This window comes from Maniola hyperantus, chromosome 8 (assembly GCF_902806685.2).
Source record: "Maniola hyperantus chromosome 8, iAphHyp1.2, whole genome shotgun sequence".
NCBI classification, from domain to species: domain Eukaryota; kingdom Metazoa; phylum Arthropoda; class Insecta; order Lepidoptera; family Nymphalidae; genus Maniola; species Maniola hyperantus.
The window spans coordinates 6,251,042-6,272,917 of record NC_048543.1 but is presented as its reverse complement, the minus strand read 5'-3'; the positions used below and the strand labels follow the sequence as shown (position 1 = coordinate 6,272,917).

General features: G+C 38.2%; 3 protein-coding genes across 3 annotated transcripts; all 3 read left to right on the top strand.

Moving 5' to 3' along the window:
• The first annotated feature begins 9,641 nt into the window (after positions 1–9,641).
• Positions 9,642–10,361, top strand: LOC117984539 (sarcoplasmic reticulum histidine-rich calcium-binding protein-like). The gene has a single exon (XM_034971171.1). The coding sequence runs from the start codon at positions 9,642–9,644 to the stop codon at positions 10,359–10,361; it is 720 nt and encodes a 239-aa protein (XP_034827062.1).
• Positions 10,362–11,904: 1,543 nt separating this feature from the next.
• On the top strand, positions 11,905–12,642 carry LOC117984735 (spore coat protein YeeK-like). Its single transcript, XM_034971378.1, has one exon. It carries the CDS (start codon positions 11,905–11,907, stop codon positions 12,640–12,642), a length of 738 nt encoding a protein of 245 aa, XP_034827269.1.
• A 4,861-nt stretch (positions 12,643–17,503) lies between these two features.
• LOC117984736 (putative eggshell protein) lies at positions 17,504–18,226 on the top strand. The gene has a single exon (XM_034971379.1). It carries the CDS (start codon positions 17,504–17,506, stop codon positions 18,224–18,226), a length of 723 nt encoding a protein of 240 aa, XP_034827270.1.
• The last annotated feature ends 3,650 nt before the right edge of the window (positions 18,227–21,876 follow it).

Here is a 21,876-nt window from a genome sequence, read left to right as displayed (position 1 = left end):
CTCATCATGAAATTATCCAACTGGGGCTTTAGATTTATTTCTGTTCTTTATACAGCTTAATAAGCGCCCATTCAAATCATAAAGAACAGGGATCTCATCGTATAAGCTCGCTTATTCCTATTCAAGAAACATTGGAATCAATTATCCAACCTTTCGATTCAGCGAACTGGGAAATGCAGAGTTCGTGATCAGGATCTATATTTCCGTGCTTCCAGATGTCGCCGTGTGCATTCGACTCCCAAAGGACTACTTCACGTTTCAGACATAAAGGCCGTTTTACATCCACGCGCTTTTCCGCGAAAACCCATCGAACTGTAAATGAGGGTGGTTTCGTATATTCTTCGCGGTTGTTTCCTGATTCATCGGCTTTAAGTAGCGTCAAAGATCTTACAATATGTTATTTTACGCTATTTGCATCTCTATGCACAGATGACCGTGCAGGTGCACAGCGGCCGCAACCAGTCTGTTGTCGGATTAAAATTTTATTAATTATCGTCATCAACTCGTCACCGGCCCACTACTGAGGACGGGTCTCCCCCCTCAAAATGAGAAGGGCTTAGGCTATAATCCGCCATGCAGGCCAAGTGCGGATTCGCAGATTTCACATAGGTAGGTTTGAAAACATTATGGAGAACTCTCAGGCATGCAGGTTTCCTCAGAATGTTTTCCTTCACCGTTAAAGTAAGCAATAAGTATTTCAATCGCTTAAAACACACATACCTATAGTACGCGACAGGTCGAGATACTACGAAAAGTAAAGATGCGAGCGATCCACTGCGATCCGAGATCGAACCCTCGACCTTCCGAATAGGAAGCCGCGGACGTCTTAACCACTAGGTTATCACGGCTCTACAAAACTAACTGCAATCTAAATCCAATATAGGTACATGTTATGTCCATGGATTATGCTTAGTTATTTCAACTACAACTACTTAATATTAAATGATATAAAACCGTTCTGACTTCTGATCCATCTATCTTTAATAAAATCCTTATACTTATTTAAGATACAAGACACAATTTTCCGATAAAATAAAAGAGAAAATTATACGTCCATAAAATTCGTAAAAATCCAATAGGGAAATTGCCGAGATAATTTAACCTTTGAACTTCGTCAACGCAGAGATTGAGATGATAATAGGGCAGTTAGTATTCTAGGCACGGGAGTTGGTACCATCCGCCTTTCATTTCACGACTATTGTTAACCTCTTGGAATCGGCTGCGCTTCCAAGTACAATTCTTACAATGGAAATAAATCGGACTTTTTGATTTCGATCTTATGAATAGTTTCCGTCCCGTCGGCCTAAGGCTCTTTCTCACCGCATCCGATCCGAATTAACCCCTTAATAATACATAAGTAGTCTTTTTCTGTGTGACATGCCACTTATATATATAGACAGCTATTGTAGGACAACTATATTACTTATAATAATAAAGACCGAACACATTTTTTACATTACATTTTTATTATTACATTTTTACAAAGAAATATAACTCCGAACGTGTAATGGAAACAAAAAGAGAATTTGTTAGACGTTGGCACCTAAAGATAATGATAAATAACTTAATCTACTAATTTTATGAATAAAAACAAAAATATATAATTATTTATTAAAATACAATCTAAAAGGACAACTAGAAACCAAAAACTGAAACAAAAACCGGCTAAGTGCGAGTCAGGCTCGCGCAATGAGGGTTCCGTACTACAGTCGTATTTTTTCGACATTTTGCACGATAATTCAAAAACTATGATGCATAAAAATAAATAAAAATCTGTTTTAGAATGTACAGGTGAAGACCTTTCATAATATGATACCCCCACTTGATATAGTTATCTCACTTCGAAAGTTGAAAATACTAATTATTATTTCATGACCACAATTTAATTTTTTTTGTGTGATCTAACCCTATTCACGGTTTTCAGATTTTTCCCCGCTATAAGACCCACCTACCTACCAAATTTCATGATTCTAGGTCAACGGGAAGTACCCTGTAGGTTTCTTGACAGACAGACAGACAGACAACAAAGTGATCCTATAAGGGTTCCGTTTTTCCTTTTGAGGTACGGAACCCTAAAAACTGGCTGATTAATCTCTCAAAGCAGAAACAGCTGCACCGATGGCTTTTTTAACCTAGGCTTTGAACCCTGCCGAAAAATGACCACTTCTTGAACGCTGGCAAGCTTGTTATAGGCGATTCAGATCGAATGCAACGTGCGTAAAGAGCCTAAAGAGCCTTAGTTTGGATTCCGGAATTCCGTAAATCGCTTGCATGTTAGCTCAGCACAGCTAATTGTCGCTACTGGAATTTGCTGAATGCAGTAGAATACTTGATGACGTTGAGCAAATGCAGACAACCGCTTTTTTTCTGAAGCTGATTAAGAAACGGTGTCCGATTTTATGATGACTCAACGCACACAAGTATATCTTCTACTTCTTCTCTCTGGGCTGGTTTCCGCACTTAAACGTTTCCGTCTATTGTGCGTGCATGACCCCCTCCCGCCGAAGTAACGTACACTATATAGTATAATATTATATTCTCTACGTTTTCACGTGAATCGACTATGTCCGTTCTCTGACCGTGAAAACTCGGATCGATGTTGAAATACGTGTTAGAATTTGCACACCTTTGGTACCGCAAAAGTGTGTGTTCTCAAAGGGTTGATTTCTTAAAATTGTACTAAGACTTAGTTAGACACTTGGTTTTATTTTTCCTATAAAGTTTACATAAACTTCAATTAGCTCAAAATTATTATTTCAGATTTTTCGCTTAACAAACTTCGGAAATAGATCAGAAAATAGGTACTCATTATACTTTGGTATATTTACCAAATTTTGGTATATTTGGTTTGGTATATGGTAGGTATTTGTACCTAGTGCAGTTCTCATATTATTTACTAGATATAACTACATATAAATAATTAATATTAAGTATAACAAATATAAAACCAACCAACAAGTAGTTAGAGAAAACGAATAAAAACATTAAAAGGATCATTTATTGCAAAAGTTGTTGTAGATAAGATATGAACTTGCGGGCACTAAACATAACATATTTGCCAACTTTCGCGATATAATTTATAGTGATAAATTGAGTTATTGTGCTAACTTTTATTTCTGAGAAACATGCTAGGTTGCTCTAACAAATTTTCCGTATCTTTTTCGTTTAAGGTCGGAGCAATGAATTTTGTTGATAACTTGTGTAGCATGCTACGCTGTATAAATTTGTCTCACCAAAGAACTCTTTGATTTTCCGGAATAAAAACTAGCATAATATTATATATTGATTCAGGGTAGGTATAAACTCTATCTCCATCCCACAGCTAAATCGATTCAGTCATTGTAGCGTGAAGGAAAACAAACATCCAAACTTTCACATTTTAATATTTTATTATCTATACTAGCTGATGCCCGCCACTTCGTCCGCGTGGATTTAGGATTTCAAAAATCACTTCAATCCGTTGCGACCTGATTGAAAGACAAACCAACAAACCAATAAACCAGCAATTCAACAAACAAACACACTTCCACAAACACTATAATAAAGGTAGTGATTTATTTATATACCCGTAAGTATACGTAATATATAAATAGACCCACGAATATTCTAGAATCTAGAGTATCGAATTCAATAGTAGGTATAGGTACATATATTTAGGAAGTTACTGACACGTACATAATTACCATTTGATTTAATAATTAAAAATAAATCCGAGCGTTACGCAAATATTAATTGAACTGAAAATGTTGTACGACAGCAACAAATAATAAGACGTTAATTGGGTTCACTTCAGTGTTCTTGTTTAGATGTGTTGATGGACTTACCTACCTAATGAACACATACTCAAAAACATATTTTCCTTGAAAATCGAAATTTTATTCTTTCAAGTTAAGATGCTACAAATTATTAATAGTTTTTTTAAATATAAATACCTATTTTTGTAAAGAATTTCCCACATGCTTATTTTAGTTACATAATCTCAAAAATTACACTATCATTAGGCACATCATATCAATAATTAAATATATCATTATTCATTTACCACTAAAAGTGCGCCAATTTATATCAGCAGAATATAATATTTTACTTACTTACCTATGACATATTCGTCATCATCATCATCGTCAACCGATAGACGTCCACCGCTGGATATTGGTCTCTTCTAGGGACTTCTCTTCTAGGGATATCGTCTGTCCACCTAGTGGGGAGTCTTCCAAGTATGAGGTCGCCATTTTAGCACCTTGGGACCCCAACGTCTAATTTTTCGAACAATGTGCCCTGCCCATTACCACTTTAGATTTGCACACCGTTGAGCTATGTCTACGGAACTCCTCATTTCTGAATTTGACGATTACCATTATAATTTGTATATCGTAAATAATAATTAAATTGATACATTTAAAGATTTCCAAAGCTTTAAATCCATATTTTAGAACATAAAAATACATATTATGTACATATTTAAAATACAAAAAGAAAACTTTTACAAAAGAACTCAATCCACTTTCGGTTGTCAAAGAAAGCGCTCAGAAAAGCTGAAAACACTATCTAAGAGAGAATCTGGAATATATTATTCTTAGAATTTTGTCGACGGCAAAAATCAAAAGATAATAGGACATTTAGTATTCCAACCAAGTATTCGATCTACCTGCGTTTCATATCAATCCTGATACCTCGAGAGTACCTACCTAATTATTTTGGAATAACCCACAAGAAATAATATTAAATATGGAAAGGTAAATTGGTGTTTTAAAAACTGTCTGTTGTAGGCAGTGTGTTATGTTTTCTCTGAATAGTTGTAATCCCAGATTGTTTGGGTAACTTATATATTTTATAACTTATTTACTTTTGTGTATTTCAATGTGGGAATTGTCTGTTTGTTTAACACATTCACACAAGGTGGACGAAGTCAGGAGCAAGAGCTCATTAAATAAAACTTATATTTGATGTAGTGGAAAATCATTTTAAATTTCCATCTCAGCCGTCCTATCGAAAATCTATAATGAATGTTTTGTTGCTCAATGATTTTTTGGTACGGCTTATATTGCATTTAAATTATGTGACTACATTCTTTTGTTCTGGGGTCTGATTACTATTCTTTGCCCTTTATTTTCGTAATATAGCGCCTACTTCAATGAATGTGTCCGCCTTTTCACCCTAATGACGTTTACGTCTAAGAAAATTAATTACAGAGGAAAGCCAAGAGCCACGCTTTATTAATAGTTTCCGTTGGAGCGGCCTATCGGATTCCGGAATTCCTTGAATACTCTGCTGAGTCAGCGTTCTTCATCTATATTAAAGTATTCTAGTATGCAAAGACTGAATTATTATCACTTAGGAATTATACTTCGAACTCGATCGTTGTTCACAATAAAATCAATGATAGTTACATGAGGTACTTATATTATTACTCTAGATTCATCTTGACACCTCGAGTAATTAAAAAAAACTGGCCAAGTGCGAGTCAGGCTCGCGCAATGAGGGTTCCGTACTGCAGTCTAATTTTTTCGACATTTTGCACGATAATTCAAAAACTATGATGCATAAAAATAAATAAAAATCTGTTTTAGAATGCACAGGTGAAGCCATTTCGTATGATACTCCACTTGATATAGTTATCTTACTACGAAAATTGAAAATATTATTAGTTTATGACCACAATTTAATTTTTTTGTGTGATGTAACCACAAATTCACGGTTTTCAGATTTTTCCCCTAATACCAGCTATAAGACCCACCTACCTACCAAATTTCATGATTCTAGGTCAACGGGAAGTAGGTACCCTGTAGGTTTCTTGACAGACCGATAGACAGACAGACAGACAATAAAGTGAACTTATAAGGGTTCCGTTTTTCCTTTTGAGGTACGGGACCCTAAAAATAGTAAGTAAGTAGGTATATTATGGTCATGTTGGAAATCAAAATGTTTTTTTAGTGAGTTAATGACAGACAGAACGCAGTCAGGTTGTTCGCGATCTACGAAGTTCGATATCTAACCAAATGGGTGACTGAACTTTGGTAGTACCTAAATTTCAATTAACTGCCGAACCGTGTATTTGAGATATTATAAATCTGTCGCCTGATGAACCGTTATACTGATACCGTTGGGAATGCAACCTAAGGCTTAGCGCACTGCATCCGATCCGAATCCAAGAATTTTCATTCCGAAATAGCCGTCATCATCATTATCATCATCGCCGGCCCACTACTGATCTTGGGCCTCCTCTCAGAATGAGAAGGGCTTAGGCCATAGTCTGCCGCGCTGGTCCAGTAGGGTTTGGTAGACTTCAGACTTCACACACCTTTGAGAATATTATGGAGACTGTCAGGCATGCAGGTTTGCTCACGATGTTTTCCTTCTCCGTTAAAACAAGTAATATTTAGGTACATTATAACGTCCGAAAGTTAGAGGTGCGTGCCCGGGGTCGAACCCCTGACCTCCCGAATTGAAGGTTGACGTCTTAACTGTAGTAGGTATACGAGTAGGTGACTCCTATCTGTATCAGGCGTTGCACACTAGTGTGCAACGAAAACATTACGCAAGCATCATCCGACAAAACGGTGTAAAATCGACATCCGGATCCGGTTTTCTAGATCCAATTTCCAAATAACATCGGACCGGGCACAGCGTAAAGTGCCTAATTTTGAACGGAAAACGAATTGAAAACAATCTGAAAACTTCTTTCTAAGCAAAGAACCTCTCAAGCTCTGATCTCTGTGTTTATATTTTATAGGCCAGTAGTTATGACTACAGCAATTATAATATTAACGCTGAAATCATCGTTCACAGATAGGCACGGCACATACATACATATGCCGTACTCTCGGCAATTAGGCGAAATGCTCGATTTAATTAAGCACATTAATAATGTTAACCACTGAAGTACACAAATTGTCAGTGTGCACGGGTTTGTCATTGTACGTACTTATAATATAAATGCGAAAGTGTGTCTGTCTGTCTGTCTGTCTGCTTGGTTGTTACCTTTTAACGTCCCATCTTTACCGATTTGAACAAGCGTGTGTCGGGTCATCTACTACGAATGTTTAATGTTATAATATTTAGAAGATCAATACATTAAGATACATACAAAATAAATAGAGAAATAAAAACGAATCTCACAAGGAAACTCAGAATAACGTTTTCGTTGGGAACGGGCAATAAAACAAACAGCTTGGCGGGATAAGGCCTGGAATTGTGTGACATAAAGGGAGCACAATACCCTGCTATGTTGCCGTTACTTTAGATTTTGAATACTTATTGGCCGCAAATGTTTATGGATGAAGATATATTGCTTGGATTAAAATCATTCATGTTTTTAAATTAAAAGGATATTGTGTGAAGGTTATATTGATTTAAAATAAAAAGATAAACTGACTAACACCAACCATCAACGTATGGCTCAAACCGCTAGGTCTTGAGATTTTCCAAAAATGATTTCGATGCAAAGTAGACCTTTAAGAAAGGATTTTCAGAAATACCACCCCAATAGTCTATAAAAAAACCTCTGAAAGATCTAATCAGCTGCACGTTATACTTGCCGGTACGGCACAGTGGCGCAGCGCGCCATATTATTATAATTCACTTGGGACAGGCCGTGCGCGCTCAAGCGAATAACGTGGCGTAAGAAATCTATCAAAAGTATTTTACTTAAATAAAGCGTAGAAAACAACGAGGGCGACGCCTTCGCAACCTCACCTTGACACGCGTCGGCCTTGACTCGGGTGAAAACGGGCTTCGTGTCATCCCTTGACTCTGTTACCCTCATTAGAATCCTTTATGGCACCAAATTATTCTTTATACCCTCCTAATGGAGCAGATTTAATGATGACAGTAGATAACAATGTTGGTAAAAGTTAATTGAATAGTGTTACAGACTTTTTACTCACGTAAACTTTTACAAAGGGTTTTGAATTGTAGAGCTTTTATCGATTCTCCTGACTCAGCAAGCTCTATGCACTTATAGCTACTTGTCAGTAATCTCGTGTTCAATTTCCGCATAAATTCTGTTTTTTTTTCTGTGTGATTCTTCGGAATAAAAAGTAGCCTTTATCAGTCTTCGGAATGCAAGCCCTGTCTGTACACCTGTAAATTATGTCCGCAACTTCTTCAGTGTGATTTAGGTTTTTAAAAATCCCGTGGGAACTTTTTGATTTTCCGGAACTAAAGTAGCCTATGTCCTTCCCTGAGAAGCAAGCTACTTATCTCTGTACTAAATTTTGTCAAAGTTGATTAAACAGATGGATGGTTTTTTTTCTATTCTTCTGGCTTTATACAGATTAGCCAATGTCAGGTGGATGAACCGTTAAAAACTAGCAAACAGACAGCCACACTTTCGCAATTTAAATTTTAGATTTATACAGATTATATTATACATATATATGTACAGATTATATAAATCTGTACATATTAGTACGTACTACGTAAGGATGTTTTCATTGATTCATGTACCTATGGTGGGTGGCTTTGGCCATGTGATTAATTAACCCATCTAAAGGCAAAAATGTGTCGCCAATCGCCATGCGATTTAGCTTTTCTGTACGATGCCGAGTTACTCTGGATGAGACTGCGATCGTAGTAAAGTACCTATCAATATAGTAATAAAAAAAAATTAAAATGTAATTAATCTGCCGGTGAATTTGTGGGTATGTTATGGATGTTACGGCTGAATTAACGCAGCATCTATTTATTATTCAATGCCGTTTTTGGTCGTTACGAGAGTACTTCTTGGAGTATCTCTCTTAGTCATAGAATAAAATATAAAGAAAGTGAAATCAAAATACTTACCACAAAAACATGTGAGTTGACGGAACCTTAACCGGAATAATAATGACAGTGGTATGAAGAAGGCGAATGTAGAACAATATTACAAACTTGATTATATTAAAAGCCCGTGGGAGCTCTTTGATTTTTTGGGATATAGCTTATGTCCGTCTCAGGGACGCAAGCTATCTCTGTACCATTTCGTCAAAATCGGTGAAAAAGATAAATCGCCGAAAGGTAGCAGACAAACAGACAAATAGACAGACATATAAACTTTCGTATTTATAATAATAGTATGGATGATACCCTGGGACTAAAACCATTTTTACATTATAAAAAGTTTTCATAACATAAAATCATGGAAACAATGCAAAGAAAATTGTTTTTACCTAAGTTCCTACAAGAATGTTCCTCGCTTCGATATTGATAGAGAATCTCTTAATAATAGGGAGCCTGCGTCATTTTGTCTATTCCGCAGAGGAGAGATGGTTTATTCTCATGGTGTGGTGGATTTCAATGCGTTTTTACCATCATTAGGGAAGGGAGTTTGTATGAATGTTTTTAAGTATATCCAGTAACAGAATGCGTAAGCCTACCCGTGCAAAGCCGAGGCGAATCACCTAGTCTACAACAAATAAATGTAATAATTATTGTCAAACAAAGAGTAACATTCGTCGAAATACGATAACAATAAAAGTAATTTATGTATAATTTAGGTCACTTGCTCTTGTGACCGCCAGATTTATATTACCCTGACATTAAAGGCAACTCATTGTAGTATTGGCAATACTATATAAGCTGCAAGAAATAAGCAACAGGCATCATTTGGCAACAGGCAACATTGAGCAATAAACTAGTGAGTGATCCAGGAGACCGGGAACATGACGAACATTGTGGTATTTGGTTTGGTGTTGACCATTGCGGCCGTCTGTGCTAGAGACGTGCGACAGAAACGAGAGGCAGATCTATTGGCAGCAGCTTCCCATCATTGGGGGAAAGGTGGTGGTGAAGCCTATAATGGTGACTATCATGGAGAACACGGGGAAGAAGCCGAGAAAGGCTACAAGGGATATCACGAATCTGATAAAGGCAGAAAGGGACACTCCCTACATGAAGGACATAAAGGTCATTATGATGAAAGCGGGGGACATGAGAAAGGGCACCACCATGACGATGGCTACTTTGACGAACACCACCAGGGCGAGAAGGGCGAAAAAGGACACAGTTTCGAAGAGAAGGGACACTTCCATAAAGGACATTCCACTAAGGGTCACATTGGAGTTCACAAATTAGATGAGTTCAAAAAAGACAAGCACTTCCATGATAAGCACGGCGAGTCCGGTTTCGAGGAAGGCTATGGCGGACATCACCACGAAGGCGGGTACAAAGAAGGAGGTGACTTCCACAAAGGGCACTCAGAAGGCGGTTTCCAAGAACACGAATTCGGAAAGAAGGGCCATCACGAAAACGGGGGCTACCACAACGATCACAAAGGACACCATGAAGAAGCCGGCGACGATGCACACTGGGGGCACCACGCTGGGCATGGCGACAAGGGAGCTCACGACGAACACAAACATTGGGGCTGGGAAGGACACTAATCAGTAAATGTAGAATTCAAGATTTTTGTTATTGTTGATTATTTTGTGATATTATGTAAATAAATGTTTGCTATTTTTAAACACTGGTTTTACTAATTTTTAGCTAAGTAATGAGTGTGTTTTGTTTTATTTTATTTTCAAATAGATTTATTTATGATAATAATCAAAACATCTTCTTAACTGTTAAAATGTAAATATTTTATACTAGCTGACCCTGCGAACTTCGTTCCGCCTAACAGTCGATTCAAATTTTTTAATTTTTTTAAAAATATCAATTCACTATCAGAAAATCTAAAATCCCCACGATTTAGAACTTCAGTACTTTGCAGCATCAGGATTGAGGAGTTAGGATCCGAAGTTCAATGATGTAGCCTATGCTTGGTACCTAAAATAATTTTGCATCATCCGCAGTTCCTGAAACATTATAGTTTAGGAGTGCTGTACCCTACATCATCAGGGTTGAGGAGTTGAGACTTGAAGTCTGAGAATAAAGTCGTTGCTTGGTACCTACAATATGAATTCACTATGAACACTTCCTGAATCTTGATAACTCAGGCGGGCAGTAACCCTGCAGCATCAGGATTAAGGAGTTGAATCCAGAATTTTTTATGTGACCACCACGAAAACTTTTTTGTTGATTTAAAAAAAAATTTGCAAATCGGTCCAGAAACCTCGAAAAAATCGATGTAGAAAAAAGAACCACCTCATTTTTGACAGTCGGTTAAAAACCGATTACCTTGAAATATTTACGGAACAATTTTTAAAATATCCCCTTTCTAACAAAAAAAGAATGAATGAAATCGGACTACGCGTTAATGAATTACAACTCAGTATACATTTTAACTTTCATCCCCTCTCCTACGGGAACCATGCTGAATTTCGGGATAAAAAGTATCCTATATTCTTCCTCATAGTATTACCTCAAATCGTACCAAGTTTCATTGGAATCCATTCAGTAGTTTCAGCGTGATGCGCGGCCGTGATACAGACAGACAGACAGACAGACAGACAGACAGATAGACAGACAGACAGACAGATAAAAATGAAAAAAATTACAGTTTTGTGTTCAGTATCGATTATAGAGTGCCCTCGAAAAAAAAATTTCAAAATATCTTCAATGTACAGAATTTGACCTGTTACAGTTTTATTATAAGTATTGATGTAAACTAATACATTATATAGGTGTATATTTCTACCTACTAAATAAGTTTCCATTCATATCTCATTCTTATTTTAATATCAAAATATTCCAACACACATCACATTCTACTGAAAATAATTTTGTTGGCTTGGTATATTTACTGAAGCACGGAGCGGCAGTTAAGTAGCAATTTCCACTCAGAGGAAATAGGTAGTAAGCTCTGCTCTACAATATGCAAGTCCTCGAATGATAAAAGTAGAAGTAGAAATCTATTATCGTTCATTACTTTGGCAACCTTGACAATACGTCAGCATCAATTTCTTAACCGTAGCGACTAACTAGTATAAAATATCATCGGTACCAAAGGAAAATATCATTCAACAGTAACTTGTCTGACCAACTATGAGAAGCCTTCTGGTGTTATGTGGGCTTCTGGCTCTCGTAGCCGCGGTCTCCTGTCGGGAGATCCGGGAGGAGAGCTCCGACCTCGAGGTCGCAGCCTCTCACCATCACGGCCACGACCACGGGCACCATAAGGGCGGTGGCCACGAGGGTCACGAACACCATCATCATGATCACGGTCACCACGACCATAAGGGACACAAGGGGCATCACGAGCACCACCATGGAAAGCACGGCCACCACCACCACGAAGGACACAAGGGCCATCACGGCGAGCACGGCGGACACAAGAAACATCACCACCACGACGAAGGCCACCATCATCACCACGGACATGGAGAGAAAGGCCACCATGGCCACGGTCACGACGAGCACGGTCACTGGCACAAGGGTCACGACACAAAGGGCCACCATGGCATCGAGCATCACGACGAGTTCAAGAAGGACAAGCACTTCCACGATCACCACGGAGAGAAGGGACACCATGAACACCACGGCGGTCACCATCATGAGGGCGGACACCATAAGGGCGGCCACCACCACCACGGCCACAAGCATCATGGACACCATGAACATGACCACGGCAAGCACGGCCATCATGAAGATGGAGGACACCACCATCACCACAAGGGACACCACGGAGAAGATGGCCACCACGAACACCACCACCATCATCATGACCATGGTAAGAAGGGAGGTCATGAACACCACAAGCACTGGCACCACAAGGGACACTAAGTCAGTTCCAAACATATTGTTAATTGTTAATTTTTTATTTATGTTTTGTTATGTTTTTACTACGAAAAATAAAAGATTTTTATACTAAATGTAGTGGTACTAATTTTGATACCAACATGCAACAAAAACAATACTTGTAAGGCGTAACGCACATCTACAGAGTGGAGTGGAGCCGAGGCGTAGCGTCTTTTTCGATAATAACGCAAATTGAGCTTTATTTACTTTACCATAGTGGCGGTGCCTCAAAGCGGTGCATCGCTTTTAATCTCCTGCGCGTTTTGTTTTCATGATAGGTACCAATTTCAATCGCATTTTTCGATAATAACGCAAATTGAGCTTTATTTACTTTACCATAGTGGCGGTGCCTCAAAGCGGTGCATCGCTTTTAATCTCCTGCGCGTTTTGTTTTCATGATAGGTACCAATTTCAATCGCATGTCTAAGTAAATAAAGCTTCGTTAGAGTTTCTCAAAAAAGATGCTATGCCTCGACTCCACGTGGGCGGTTGCACCTTAGGTAACCTGTTTAGACAAACATACCTAAAAACATTTTTAATATTATTTTAATACTAGATGATGCCCGCGACTTCGTCCGCGTGGATTTAGGGTTTTAAAAATCCCTTGGGAACTCTTTGATTTTCCGGGATCAAAAGTAGCCTATGTCCTTCCCCGGGATGCAAGCTATCTCTGTACCAAATTTCATCAAAATCGGTTAAACGGGTGAGCCGTAAAAAGGTAGCAGACAGACAGACAGACAAACGGACAGACAGACAGACACACTTTCGCATTTATAATATTAGTATGGATTTTATAGCAGTTTTATTATTATTGATCAAGACAACGGGAAAAGCTTGAAAGTCTACAATTTAAATCATTATTTTCTGAAAATATTTACTCATATTAATTAATATTACTTACCAATAAGAAAATTAAAACGATTGAGCCCGAAATTAACTCTACATAGAGTTTTAGATAGAATGTCAATTTACTAATAAAAATGATAAAAAACCTGCCAATGAACGGCTCCAATGACTAAATTAGTAACAAAAATATACAAATTGCACCTTTGTATTCGGAACTACTCCTATGTCTTAGAAATCTTTATCATTAACTAGTATTGAAATGGAGAGCAGATCTAGGTAGGTAAAGATCTTCCTTCTATTTTAAATATAATAGACATACCTAGCTTAGGTACCCGTAACATCATCCGCGTTGATTTAGATTTTTTTTATCCCGTGTGGGATAAAAAGTGGCCGTCTCTGGCATGCAAGCTATTTTTACAGCAAACGATAAAATCGGTTAATCGGGCGTGAAAACTGAAAAGGTCAAAACTTTCGCACTCGTAATATTAGTATAGATATGGGTATAATTTTGATAAAAGTCCAATTAAGTCTACACTAATAATATTATAAAGAGGAAAACTTTGTTTGTTTGTTTGTTTGTTTGTTTGTACTGAATAGGCTCAAAAACTACTGGACCGATTTTAAAAATTCTTTCACCATTCGAAAGCTACATTATCCATGAGTAACATAGGCTATATTTTATTTTGGAAAAAAATAGGGTTCCGTAAGATATTTGGGTTTTTCGGACACAAGGTGTAAAAAATCAACCAGAAAAGTTACTTATTTTGCGTACGCTGCCTAAACTATAAAAGATAGAACCATAAAATGTTCTAATTAATTGTAGATCTTATAAATATCTACAAAAAAGTCCGCGACACACTATACCCATCTATGTCGAGTGAGGCACAGCAACCATTTTTTTATTTAAAAATCTTGATTTTTTTTTGGACTACATTTAAACGCGTTTATTTTACTCATGCTATTAATCCTTATCAAAATAAATGATTTCATCACTAAGAACAGTTTATGGAGATAATATTTGGTCTTTGAATGATTAAAATTGGACGTTTGGTTTTGAAGTTATGGCGAAATTAAAATATTACGATTTCTGCTGCACGGCCCGATGTCGTTAAGTTTGTTTGTAGGGGGTAATCTTTAGAACTACTGAACCGATTTTAAAAATTCTTTCACCAGTAGAAAGCTACATTATTCCTGAGTGACATAGGCTATACGGGATCTTTAAAAACCTAAATCTACGCGGGCGAAGCCGCGGGGATCAGCTAGTAGTTCATAAACACGAATTATTCGTCAATATTCCAGGGTATTTTGTCTGGTGGGAGGCTTCGGCCGTGGCTAGTTACCACCTTACCGGCAAAGCCGTGCCGCCAAGCGATTTAGCGTTTCGGTACGATGCCGTGTAGAAACCAAAGGAGCATGAGTCAGGTCAAAGGCTAACTTGTATCTGAATAAATAAATAAATAAATAAATAGTATACGAAAAGACGATTCCCGCAGAAATTGCAAGAGCCGCTGTAGAGTAACAAGATGGGGTGTTTTATGAAACATGAATCTCGCGAATGAAAGGCTGGTGCCTGGTGGAGCAAGTCTTCAGCAGCGGGCTTAGTTCGGTGCATGTGCTATTTAATCACTTTCACGCACATGCGTGTCCGATTCACTGATTAAAGCTGATTTAAAAATTGAGTTTCAACCAGCTTTGATTACTAAGGCAATCCTAGGATCGGCGAAAAATCCGCTAGGCAAAGGTTGCATGTAAGTTTGCATTTAACTAAGCTTTCTTGCGTTCCTTGGGATTGCCGAGACCCAAGAAAAATAAAACTTAGAAGAAGACTTTTTTAATTAAACAAATTATTTAATCTCTATTTTGAAAAAAAGTCTTAAAAGACAAAGACATTCGAATATCAGAAAGAACAGCCAAGTGTGAGTATCAGGAAGAACAGCCCAGAGATTCGCCCACCAAGGGGTCCAACTGCCGTAGCTTGGAAAATAACATTTTAATAGCATTATTTGGCTAAATTAATTTATCGTAAAACCAAAGTTTGTTAGTAAAGTTAACTGTCCATAGTCACATCTCCACGCTCGCCTCAGAACTATTTTAAAGGCTGGGATTTGTATTGCACAATATCCATGATTTCCATGCACTATAAAGCTCATCATCAATTTGCTAGTACGTAGCAAATTGGAAACCAGCTCTTACTTGGTACTTCTTTTGTAGGGATTCTAAATACAATATATAATTTAAAAAAATTATAATTTAATTTCTGCTACGCTCAAAAGTACAAAAAAGCCTTTCTGAACTGCTTCTATAAGCGCCTCCATTATCTCTAAACCCTAAAAAAATCAAAACAGACTTAGCACACGTAATTACTTAATGGTCTTTTGCCATTTTTTGCAAACGGTTTAGAGTAAGATTTTGGGTATTGAAACATTTTTGGAATTTGGAAATGCCAGAAGGGTCGCGCTAGATCCCCAATGCTACGTACCACAATATGCCTGCATGCTCTCTATACCGCTGACCGAGACTCCCCTGCGACATATTTGTAGGTCAATGGAGCGTGTTGATTGTTGTAAGTTGGTGCTTGCAGAGTTAAGCGCGGAAATCCATGAGGATTTTCCCACGGATAAAAAGGCTGCATACAACTCGCAAACCATGTTCCTAGCTTGTTCCTTGCGTTAAGTATTTAATCGAAACTTAATAATAAGTAATAAATGACTGGAGTAACTTTCTTAAAAAATTTCAAAAAAGAAAATGTTATATTCACAAAAATTATAAGCTGTCTGCACTATAGCTTCTCATCCAACAATGCCTATTAACAGAATGTTATAAGTACCTATAGACCGCAACAGGTCAATATGGCAATCGTGGAGGGAACGCCCCGCACTAACCCCCCGCGCTGACCCCGCACTAACCCGGTGCGGGCTAGCGCGGGTGACGTGCGGGTGTGCGGGGCGTCCCCCCGCCTCATACCCCGATTGTTATTTCGACCTGTCGCGTACTATAACTATATTACAACATATATTTAATTAGGACAGCTGTATTCGTATAACAATAGCTTACAAAGTCACAAGAGTAATTTTATTAAATTCTTGCATAATATTAATTTATACACTTCAAGGTAGGTAGTAGATATTGTTCGATTTGAAATATATAAAAGCAGTCATTTTTAAATGGGAAAACCGAGGAAATATCCATCTAGTAACTAGTTTCAGGTGAAAGTAGATAGATACTCTTGAACGTTTGAACAACTATCGCAATAAATCTGAAATTTTTACTCTCAATACTCAATACCTTAATTTTTTTATTTTTTTATTAAAGCTAAAATAAAAACATAATTTCTCCATAAGTTTTATGAATATTTGTTTTAGGATTAAAAAATCTGAAACAGACTGTTTTATTAAGTTTATAAAGACCCTTTTTAGGGTTCCGTAGCCAAATGGCAAAAAATGGAACCCTTATAGATTCGTCATGTCTGTCTGTCTATCCATTTGTCCGTCCGTATGTCACAGCCACTTTTTTCCGAAACTATAAGAGCTTATACTGTTGAAACTTGGTAAGTAGATGTATTCTGTAAACCGCATTAAGATTTTTACACAAAAATAGAAAAAAAAAAAACAATAAATTTTGGGGTTCCCTATACTTAGAACTGAAACTCAAAAAATTTTTTTTCATCAAACCCATACGTGTGGGGTATCTATGTAGGTCTTCAAAAATGATATAAAGGTCTCTAATATCATCATTTCATCTTAGTAAAATACTAATAACTTATGAGTTCTTTGAAAATAACTTTAAAAGGAGCAAAATTTAAACCTGAATTTCAACGCATATTTATCAGGTTCAATAAAACAATTAACTTTTGACCCTGAACATACAGTGGGTGCAAGCACTGTCAATTGCAATCATTGCCCAATGGAGGCGCCAGTAAATCAATTTACTGTTTATAAATCGAGTTTACAATAATAAAATTTCCATAGACGAACTGATTGCAGCAAGGGTAACACCAAAAATGAAGTTAAGTTTTGTGCTGGGCATTTTCGCCCTCGTCGCGCTATCGAGCGCAAGGGAAATAAGACAGGAACGTGATGATGATCTCGCGCCCGCAGCATCTCACCATCACGAGAAGGGGGGAGGAAAGGAACATCACCACCATCACCATCACGAACATGATGAGAAAGGCCATAAGGAACACAAGGGACACCACGATCATGAACACGAACACAAGGGCCATCACGACCATGCCGGACACAAAGGCCACCACGACGATCACGGCGGCCACAAGAAACACCATCACCACGAAGACGGCCACCACCACCATCACCACCACGGTGAGAAGGGAGAGAAAGGACACGGATTCGAAGAGAAAGGCCACTACCACAAAGGACACTCTACCAAAGGACATCACGGTGTACATAAAATAGATGAGTTCAAGAAGGACAAACACTTCCACGACAGGCACGGAGAGTCGGGCCACCACGAAGGACACGGAGGCCACCACGAGGAGCACGGCCACAAGAAGGGCGGACACTTCCATCACGGCCACAAGCACGGCGGACACCACGAACACCACCATGGCAAGAAAGGACACCACGAGAAGGGAGGACACCACCACGGACACGAAGGCCACCACGACGAGGGCGGCCACCACGAACACCATCACCATCACAAGGGCTCCGGGAAGAAGGGCGAGCATGGTGACCACAAACATTGGGGCTTCAAGAAGGGACATTAATTTATTAATCACTTTGTAGTCATTTCTGTAAATAGGAGTCGTTATGTTCATATAGGTACGTTGTTATAATATTATGTTTTATTTTATTAGATAAGCACATGTAAATACAAACTTTTTCAATATTACGTACCTACTTGTATTTTATTTTATGTAAGTTTTATACAAATAAATATTATCTGAGTGAGGCTCATGACGCTTAAGTAAGGATTCATCATTATCATCATCAACCCATCGCCGGCGCACTACTGAGTACGAGTCTCCTCTCAGAATGAGAAGAGCTTGGCCATAGTCCACCATGCTGGCCAAGTGCTTATTGGCAGACTTCACACACCTTTGAGAATTTTCAGAGGGGCAGGTTTCCTCACGATGCATCGTGAAGGAAGGAAGAATGAAGGAAACCATCGCGATGGTTTCCTTCATTGTTAAAGCAAGTGATATCTATATTTTAATTGCTGAAAACACACATAACTCCGAAAAGTTAAAGGTGCGTGCCTGGGATCGAACCCTCCTCCATTCCCCGTAGGAGCGCGGAGCTTAACCACTAGACTATTACCGCAGCATAGTGAATTTTAATTGATTTTTATATTTAAGAACTCTCCATTGTACCAAGTCTTATTAATTTAAATGGGTGTCTGTCTCTCTTTACAAACAAATTGATAGACTGTTGAGAAATTGATTTTCTATTCAAGTCATCGGTTAACTGAACGTGAAGGACGGAAAACAGTTTCACTTCTCACTTAATGTCCTCAAGTAGTGAGTGGACAATAGACATACCTACTTAAATTTTATACATTTTGTCAAAATTATAATACAATAATTTTAATAGCTAGTAAAAACTAAGCTGCCTCTGCTTTTCCTCTTTTTTCTTAATAAAGAAAACCTGCATCAAGTTTCTTGATCCAGCTATTGGAGGCGTACGTTGGTAGGTCAGTCGGCCAATTTCTTATCCATAGTAATATTACAAAATATGCGAATGTGTGTCTGTCTGTCTGTCTGTCTGTCTGTCTGTCTGTCTGTCTGTCTGTCTGTTTGTATATCTGTCTGCTAGCTTTTCACTGCCCAACAGTTTAACCGATTTTGATAAAATTTGGTACAGAGTAAGTTTATATCCCGGGGAAGGACAAATAAGCCTATGGCTTATTTTTTATCCCGGAAAATCAATGAGTTCCCTCGGGATTTCTAAAAAACCTAAATCCTCGCGGACGAAGTCGCGAGTATCAGTATCATCTAGTTTCCTATATAGACTAGCAGCTGACCTGCCTCTACTTAATAACGAAAACCTGCATCAAGTTTCTAGGCCCAGTGAGTTTAAATAAATAAAAATATTTTACATTTTTTATATGTATATTATTACGCACATTTCAAAGACTAAACTGATAAGTAAGTCTGATAGAATTTTCAGGAATTCCAGCGAATGAACTCGGGGTAAGTCACTGTTTGGGTGCGTCTATAAAAGTTCACGTATTTTTTGGGTATATTTGCTTAGAAAAAAATTAACAATGTTGTTATTTTAAGAAAGATCTTAAATTATTGTACATAAAGTTTCACTTAAAATTTAAAAACGTTTACTTTCATCTTTGTTAAAATAATTTGCTGCTGAATTCTTATCAGGCCATAGGTTAGTAATCTATGTCTGCCTGTCGGTTCATCCGAGCTTATCTTCGGAACAGTTTAACCAATTTTGACGGGACTCTCGCAGACAGGCAGAAAGTAGCAGCGAATTAAGGAATGATCTAGGCTACTTTTCATCCCAAAAAACGGACAAAGTCGCGGGCAAGAACAAGTAATTAATGGGGTTAGTACGTTAGATGGAATGTAGTGATAAAGCTTTCACACTAATTACGAGTGAGGGACTTAGTGACGTGTGACGTCACCAATCTCGGCAGATTTATAGCTCCGACATCCACGTCGCATTAAATCCCTCACTCGCTAGCTAAAGCTGCTATTCAGACATTCCACAATTTCAGCAATTAGGTACCTTATCAGAACCGGTTCTAGCTCCAGCACCAAGCTCATCCGATCGACCGAGATAGAATTATCTATCTCCGTCGATCGACAGCATTAGCTGTGAGATCAGTCGATATGTACCGCAGGCTGCGACCCTCCCACTATTTCAATTGCGACTGTAATTTTTAGTAGTATTTTATTTATGGGCTTTTTGTTCCGTGCCCAAGTATCACCAAGAAGTTCACCATAACGTTTAGAGTTTTACGAAATTATTAGTATACCATAACTTTCTGACTGATAGTATAGTATTGATTATTTTGTATTGACTTTCACAAAATTTTCTTGGAGTTAAATGAGGCAGCGTTGTGCCTTTCTTTTATAAACGCTAAATTAATTCTGGGCAAAGCCAACGCTCTATAGAGCGTACGTTTTTTAATCTTGAGCTCTATAGATCAAATTATTCTATTCTCAGCATTAGACATCGAAGTGATTCCAAAAGGTTAGGGAAAGTTTTTTAGTTTTGAGTAAAAATAATGCAGGGTCGAGTGAATAAACACTTAAAATATAAAGGTAGGTAATTAGTGAAAATGTCCCGCGGCTTAAAGTCTCAGTGAAGCTTCAGTGTGTGAAGGAGATGAAGAATTTAATGTGATGTCAAACGAACCATAAATCTATCACGAGATGTGACGTCACTCGTCGCTAACTAAGCCTTATGTCGCTCGTTAATTAGTGTAAAAGTTTTATCAGAACATCCGATCCTACCTGTCCTGTCTGTGAAATGGCAATGATGGAATAACGCCCGCAGTCGCTGATTATACAATTTATTTCTGAAAGTCAGCAATAGGCTCTGCATATAGCTAATAGTAGCTGATAACCGCGACGTCATCTCGTTTTTAAAAATCCCGTGGGAACTCTTTGATTTTCCGGGATAAAAAGTCTCTCCAGTTTAATCCATGGCAAAAATCTCGTCGATCCGATTTTTCGATGCAGCGTGATTGAAAGACAAACCAAAAACCAACAAACAAACAGACTTTCGCATTTGTAATAGGGTAGTTATAATAATATAAGCCCTTCATGAAACGATTGTAGACAAACGGACAGACATTCAAAAAATTTAATACTAAGTACCTACCTACTATTTTGGGCTCTACCTATATCGATAGGTAATGTAATAATGCTTCCTCTGAATAAAAATTCAAGATAAGCATCATAATATGATCCTCGGGGCTGCTCCTCAGCCTTCCTCATCCAGCCACTTTCCAGCAGCCTCTCATATCTTCGGTCAATCGTGCTGGAGGGCGCCCCACATTGCACTTGCTTTACGCGGTCTCCAGGCTAGGACTTTTCGGCTCCAACGGCCATCGCCCTACGACAAGCACGATCTGCCCATTGCCCCTTCAGTTTGCTTATGGTTTGCGCTATGACAGAGGCCTTGGTTCTTGTGCGGATCTCCTCCTTTCAGATCTTATTCCTCAAGGGAGCTCCTAACATAGCCCTCTCCACAGCTCACTGAGTGACTTTGAAGTTGAGGAGGATGCGGTTTGTCAGTGTCAGTGACAGCACCATACCGGTAGGTACCTACGTGAGAACGGGAGTCCTTCCCCGCTGGTTAGACTTTCGACTTCATGCATTGAGTCAATGTACTTGTACCGTGACTTGTACCCAATCTTGTAAATTTGCCCATTGTAGACAACTACACCTAC